This window comes from Papaver somniferum, chromosome 4 (genome assembly GCF_003573695.1).
Source record: "Papaver somniferum cultivar HN1 chromosome 4, ASM357369v1, whole genome shotgun sequence".
Taxonomy (NCBI): Eukaryota; Viridiplantae; Streptophyta; class Magnoliopsida; order Ranunculales; family Papaveraceae; genus Papaver; species Papaver somniferum.
The window spans coordinates 6,451,749-6,458,853 of record NC_039361.1 but is presented as its reverse complement, the minus strand read 5'-3'; the positions used below and the strand labels follow the sequence as shown (position 1 = coordinate 6,458,853).

General features: G+C 37.0%; 2 protein-coding genes across 2 annotated transcripts; one reads left to right on the top strand and one right to left on the bottom strand.

Annotated features, from left to right (window-relative positions):
- Positions 1-565: 565 nt before the first annotated feature.
- Positions 566-2,974, top strand: LOC113273474 (cytochrome P450 87A3-like). The gene is made up of 9 exons (XM_026523179.1): positions 566-810; positions 895-1,222; positions 1,322-1,471; positions 1,570-1,824; positions 1,924-2,013; positions 2,101-2,179; positions 2,301-2,407; positions 2,523-2,650; positions 2,757-2,974. Exons 1-9 carry the CDS (start codon positions 581-583, stop codon positions 2,851-2,853), a joined length of 1,464 nt encoding a protein of 487 aa, XP_026378964.1. The 5' UTR covers positions 566-580; the 3' UTR covers positions 2,854-2,974.
- Positions 2,975-3,538: 564 nt separating this feature from the next.
- Positions 3,539-4,789, bottom strand: LOC113271889 (F-box protein CPR1-like). The gene has a single exon (XM_026521813.1). The coding sequence runs from the start codon at positions 4,787-4,789 to the stop codon at positions 3,539-3,541; it is 1,251 nt and encodes a 416-aa protein (XP_026377598.1).
- Between the last annotated feature and the right edge of the window lie 2,316 nt (positions 4,790-7,105).

The window sequence follows — 7,105 nt, the reverse complement described above, 5'->3', positions numbered from 1 at the left end:
TATTGTATAATCCAGAGGTGTCTAGCTAGTGATTGCGCTACTGCTTTTGTGAGTGCAGTCCTGGTTCTTGTTGTGCTCAGCGTTGTCTGTAGCTCTTTTCTTGTTCTTGTTCTTGTTCTTGTCGTGCTCATATTCCCAGCACTGTTTGAAATCAACAATGAGGAAAAGGATACCGAGAGCATGGTGATCTCTCAGGCACCTAAGTTTCTTGGTGTACCATGTTTAGTTTATCAATGAACGAAAGTTAGTTGGCATATAAATCTATAAAATGTATCTTTTTAATATGCTTTGAACTACATTAAAAAACAAATAATGCTTATTTTCTAATTTACGAATATTTATCTCTTTTTTGTATTTAATCGGTAAAGAATTGTTCGTGGGTGCATTTTGTAATCATATATATGCAAGTGGAACAATAAGTAATCTCTTATATAAGTACCCCTAGTATATTTTTCATTCATCACAAATTTCCTCTTGATTTAATTTTGTTTTCAGGTGCTGGAGTCATTTTATAACCCAGGGGGTGTCCAGTGATTGCATTGTCTTGGCATAAAACCACCCACACAGCTTATCATAGAAAATGTTAATTTTGAACGAAATTGTCAACATCTGGTCTGTTGTACTGCTTTTGATAGCTTTAGGAACAATCAGTTTTACGCATTATTCTTATAGGTGGAGGAACCCGAAGTGTAAAAATGGAAAACTCCCGCCTGGATCAATGGGATTGCCTTTAATAGGAGAGACCATTCAATTCTTGATCCCAAGTTACTCCTTGGATACGCCACCTTTCATAAAGAAGAGAGTTGCCAGGTAATCTTCCAATTATCAGTTGCCGGTATGCATTTTTTAGGCTTGCCACTATATATTAGATTCTCATGAAAATTTGATTTCCAGGTACGGCAAGTTGTTCAAAACTAGTTTGGCAGGTAAAAAGATGGTTTTAACGACAGATCCTGAGATCAGCAACTATGTATTCATGGAAGAAGGGAAGTCGGTGCATTTGTGGTACATGGACTCATTTGATAACTTTCTAGGAGCGGCTCTGATAAACTCAACAGCAACTGCTTACGCTCACAAGTATCTTAAAAATCTATTTCTCAATCACGTTGGCAATGAAAGCTTGAAAGACAAGTTGTTTCATAAAATTGAATTGATGGCGAACGAAGCCTTAAGTTCCTGGTCGACTCAACTTTCTGTTGAAGTTAAGGAATGCACCGCCATTGTATGTAAATGTATATAAATACACTGCTTAGCTCCAATCCTCCAAAAAAATTAATTGTGACGTTCATTGTTCTTATGCTTGGTGGCTTTTTGTCAACAGATGATAATCGAGTTGGTACTAAAGGAATTGCTAAGCTATGATTCTACTAAGTCTACACATAATTTGGTTCAGATGTTGTCTGAATTTATAAAAGGTATCATCAACATTCCTCTTAACGTACCGGGTACTACTTTCCACAGATGTATGAAGGTACGTACGATTCCTTAAATATTTGATAGTATACAACTAGCTAGAGCAATCATAATTAGGACTCAATTTACTTTCTGTATGTACTTATGTTTAATCAGAACCAAAAGAAAGTGCTGGAACTAATGAAGGACATCTTACGCGAGAGACAAAACTCAACCGAAGAACGTAAAGGGGATTTTGTAGATCAACTCATCGATGATGTTAAAAAGGAGGAATTCATGAGCGAAGAATTAGCAGCTGTTCTAATGATTGCAATTGTTTTTGCTAGCTTTGAAACAGTTTCCACAGCTTTCAGAGTTGCAATGATGTTTCTAACAGACCAGCAAGCACCTATGGTTATGAAAGAACTACTGGTTTGTATTATACCCTTAATGGTTTGAATGGTTAATCAAATAAGTTTAATGAAGTCAGAATTCGTCTTCTTTCTGATTTACCTTTTCATTGTCTATCAGAGGGAGCATCAGACCATTATTAATAACCGAGAAAATGCTGATTTTCCACTTACATGGCAAGAATACAAATCGATGACTTTTACGCCTCAGGTACAGATGAAACACTTAAATATACAGAATTCTGCCACCAATAAATCACTGACCTAACTATGTATATATGGGAGAATATGCCTCCAGGTTATCAACGAAACACTTAGGCTGACAAATGGTATACCAGGAATAGTGAGAAAGGCCACTAAAGATGTGCATATAAATGGTACGAATATATGACGTCCTCTTTTGTGCTCGTTTAGAAAATAATGCTTTGACCCGCCACAAATAATTTGAAAATAATGCTTTGACCCGCCACAAATAATTTGATAATGTTTTTCTTGTAGGATATGTAATTCCCAAAGGCTGGATAATCATGGTTGTTCAAACAGCAATACATATGAACCCTGACAAATTTAAGGATCCTCTCTCTTTTAACCCCTGGAGATGGAATGTAAGTACTGGGACATAAATCACTGACTCACAAATGGTTTCTTTTAAGTAAACCAAAATGACACCCTATTTTACCGTTCTGTAATTTGGTTCGATTGGTGTTTTATAAACTATAGAACATTGGATCAAATATTATTGGCAAAAGTTTCATTCCATTTGGGGGAGGGAAAAGGAACTGTGCTGGCACTGAGTTCACAAAAGTTTTAATGTCAGTATTTTTTCATGTTTTGGTCACCAAATTCAGGTATTATTTTGCACAAACACGAATACTTCTAATAATTTCCTTATATTCCCATCAACATTCTCTTTAACGAAATTATAAATAAATCATGTCTGCAAAATCTTGTCAGCTGGACAAAAGTCAAAGGAGGACAAGCAGTTCGATGGCCTGGTTTATCTGTCAAGGATGGTTTTCATGTTAAAATCTCAAAGAAGAAGACTATATAACTTTATCAAGCGAACGGATCAGGAAATTTAGCACAGACGACACCGAATATGATTTTACCTTGCGAATCGAAGTCATCACTTTACGATCTTTTATTTATTTTTGATGAACAACTGTGGTTATTATCCTACTACTACATATCCTTTTAAAAATCTTAAGGTTGAGATGTATATCAACTCCTAAGATTGGATCAATAAAAGAATCAAAATATTCATTATGACGAAGTTCTAGAAGAGTATTATAAACAACACACTTGTTACATGCGAATACGAAAAAGTCGTTCTTAAAGTTTAACAGAATTAGAGAAGAGCAGAGCATATCACCATAAGCAAAATCATCAATTCTAACTGTAGAGAATAATATTGCATTGATAAATTATTTATATGCTTAAGATAACTGCAAAAGAGTAAATTGTCATAAGAAAAAACTAGCTGAACCAATATTCTATGTAAAAAATTGAAATGGACTCGACACGTAGCAAAATGATGAATTATCACTCCCACTACAGGAAACATACCAAAAGACTCAAAACGGTATGATCAAACTAATATTAGATCTGCGAAAGAAAAAATATTAACTCCGTACCTCATTTAAGCTTCCCCATTCGTCATTGCAAGTATTTATTAAAATAGTTGCAGACACCCAACAGCCATAACAAAACATATATAAGGACTGGCAACATATATTTCAGTTATTCTTCTTTAGCCTCTTCGGGTTTGTATGATTTCTTCTGTCGTTCTTCTTTGACCTTTTCATCTTTGTACCATTTGTTCTGTTGTTCTTGCTCCCCGTAAAAGTACCAGATTTAAGGGATACTAGGCTTTCAACAAGATTCTCTACATTCAGGACTCTTAAATAAACAATTTTTAGGTCTTTAGCACTTGAATTCCATGGATCATATAAAACTAAATTTTCGTATGCCTTCTTCAGAAGAATCTCACCATTTTTGATAGACCACATTTTCCATAAAGGAGAACCTAACATAACACTTTTATGGGTAATGACGTGACATTTAGTCCAAGATTCTTGAACTCCATATTCCTGCATCATCCATACTTCATAACAAGTATATCTTACATGACTAAGTATACAAAGAGACCCTTCCAACACTCCCAGAATCTTACCCCGATGGCCTTCATCAGGGTTTTCTTTTGGTAATTTCATTTCTTCAAACCTCTCATTGCTAACATCCAAGGAGATTATGAAGGGTATCCTACCACCAGCGTGAGCTAACCAATGCGGATATCCATCAACAAGAACTCCAGCATTAACAGCAAACTCATAAGGAATTAATTGAATGCTTTTCCATGAGTTAGATTCCAATGTGTAAACATTAACTTTATATGATTTGGTGTATACCCACTCCATAGTTTCAAGTTCAACATTATATTTAGGTGAATTAGTTCTTTCCATCTCCACCGTTTCGAACACTTTGTAAGTGTCAATCTTGTCATCATAACCAAAAGCGTACATGCCGATTTCGTTTATAGAACAATCATTTGGCGACCCAGGTATTTGTTTGTATTCTCTTGTAACTGGGTTCCAAAGACAGAGAAATCCCTTACCACCGTTGTATTCATCACCCCTAAACGTTAGGAAAATCACACCATTACAAGAACCCAACAATTCAACATGATTTAAAGAATCGAATGGGCAATACATTTCAACAGCATTATTATCTTTAAATTCTTTCAGAGACGCGGAGGATAATAATGAATCATATTTTGTGCTGTAGATTTTCTTCCCAGAAGATATGCATATGTTAGGGTTATTATTTCCAGACGTAGTCGTAAGAGAAAGATGAAGATGGGATTTAACAAATTCAGGATTTGAAATTAGTTTAAACCAATTCCTGCAAACAAACTTACATGCAAGTAATGATTTCGCTGGTAGTCTTACTATGATGACGTGGTAGAGTTCTTCTGGAATGCTTGACATTATTGCTGCTTCTTCCTCCAATTCCGCTTCTGATTTCTTAGGGAGTGGAGACTCAATAAAATCAATCTTGCGGTCCTAGTTTGGGAACCAAATCACATTACTTGGCCTTGGCGCGAGAAAAGAGATACCAAGGAAACCCGTGAAGACAATACGTGTAAAGGTCGGAGGTGACTGAAGAGATGGCCATCGAGTACAAGAGCAATAAATGCACTGACGAAGTAGTTGAAAAGAGAAGAAGAATCTGGCTAAAGTAAGACTCGGCTAAATATATCAAGGGAGACATCGACACCATTCATTAAGCAGACGACATCGGACAAGGGAACATCAGGAGAAGGTATTGCTAGGCTCGGCCCAGAATCTCGGGCTAAACTCTATTCCAAACCCGAGAAGGACATCAAGAAAGATGCACCACAACTTATACTGTACCTTGGATGTATCAGCACTTACGGCTATAAATAGAGGGCTATGTAGAGAGTTGAAAGGCAAGTAATCAGTGAGGGAAGAGAGAACACCAAGAGCTTAAGAGTGAGGCTTGAGAGTTTTTAAGAAGAGACGTCCTTTGTAACATTGAATCAAGTAATAAGATCATCCCTTTACCCCCGTGGACGTAGGTAATCATACCGAACCACGTATGTCTTGTGTTCTTGTGCTTCTCTTATTTGTTTACTTCATTAGGAGTGTGTATGTTTATCTTCGGATGTAGTTGTAGGGTTTTCCGCATCTACATTCTGGCGCCGACTAAGGGGACCGTGTAACATCTTTTGATACCTTGCATCAAAGCCATTAAAGAGAGATTCAAAAGCTCCTAAAAACATCTTTTGATGTTAGTTGACGCTAAGTGAAAGACTCTTATGGTTCAGAAATATGAGTTGACAGATGAGACTTTAAAAAGCTTTTTTCTTGTTTTTCTTTCTTTTTCGAGACTCGGTTTTGTTACTTTCGTTTTCATCTAACTTTCGTCGAGTTTGTAAAGTTCTGATTTAGACTCACAAAATACCGTCAACAATCAGATCTTTTTTGCTCTTGTAAAATAAGATTCTCGTTGCATATTAATCAAACTTTTCTTTATCTTACGATTTCGAGTCAAAAAAGCTTGTGATGTATGTTTTTGAAAACTTTCTCTTTACGTCAAAACCCTTGAAATAGTTTTGATTAAGAGTTCAGATTTAAGTTTTCATCGGTTGTGTTTTCTTTTTTAACTAAAGCAAATGGTTAGAAAGATTTGAAACTCCCAAAAGAATCATCTTTAATGCTTGGTAGAATCTAGAAAAAAAACTCCATCTCGCTGGTCATGTTACGTCATGGGTTACTTCATCATAACAGTAGCATCGAAAAAATTAGCTCGAAATCATTGAGTTAGGGTTTTACAAAGCTATGGTTATAAGGGGTACGATGAGCACTTTGACAATAGTCTCATCTTAACCCTGTCACAAGATCCCTACAACATCATCACAAACCCAAAAGGAAGAGAAAACTCGTTTGGACAACTTCTGCTGTTGAGACACCGACAGATCGATTGACAGAGGTCATCACCATAAATCTTAGTCAAGAAAGAAATTTTCCGACCGAACGTACGGATAATTAATGATTTCTTGCATAAAGAATGTTAGGACAAATGATTATTAATGCATACTAAAAGTACCGAAAGGGACATAACAAAACAGTATTTCAAAAGATTGTCTTATTTGTCAAAATAACCTTTTTTGTTGAGTTCAGCAAGTTGAAGTAAAAAGGAATCGTACTTGGGTGAACTTTTTCCTTTTCTGAAATTCAGAGCTGCTGTACTTCGTCCTTAACTTTTTCAAAAACAGTCTAAAGTGAGGCGTTGTCTATTTTTCTGGAGTAGGTAGGGAAAGGCGAGCCGAAGAATATCAATCATACCCGAGCCGATGGCGAGTACTTCCGGGACGGGCAGGATCCTGAGGAATCGAACTGTAACAGGAACTAGCGCGCATGAAGGAGTAACGGACTCTCGACAACAGAATAGTCGACAGCATCAACTAGAAGAGTTCCGGGCACCAGGTGGAGGTATGGTAACTGTTGATGAGGAAGTCGACTTAGGCCAAGACGATGATCTCACCCCGAGAGAACTAAGGATCGACCCGAGCCAACTGAGGCGAGAGGAGATGATAGATGGAATGACAACATCGGACACTGAGGAAGACAAGGAAGCACGATTGATGCGAGAGGACCGTAGAATATCGGATGGATTTGGAACAAGAAAGAGAGAGGCTTAGGCGGGTGCACCTAGAATTGGGTAACACCACCCGAGACATCCCACCAATCGCAACCACTTCCCCCGTAGATCCTCCAGTG

Coding starts and splice junctions, on each gene's coding strand:
- LOC113273474 (XM_026523179.1), top strand. CDS start 581: ATGTTAATTTTGAACGAAATTGTCAACATCTGGTCTGTTGTACTGCTT. Junction 1,825..1,923: donor TGGTTATGAAAGAACTACTG/GTTTGTATTATA, acceptor ATTGTCTATCAG/AGGGAGCATCAGACCATTAT. Junction 2,651..2,756: donor GTTTTGGTCACCAAATTCAG/GTATTATTTTGC, acceptor AAATCTTGTCAG/CTGGACAAAAGTCAAAGGAG.
- LOC113271889 (XM_026521813.1), bottom strand. CDS start 4,789: ATGTCAAGCATTCCAGAAGAACTCTACCACGTCATCATAGTAAGACTA.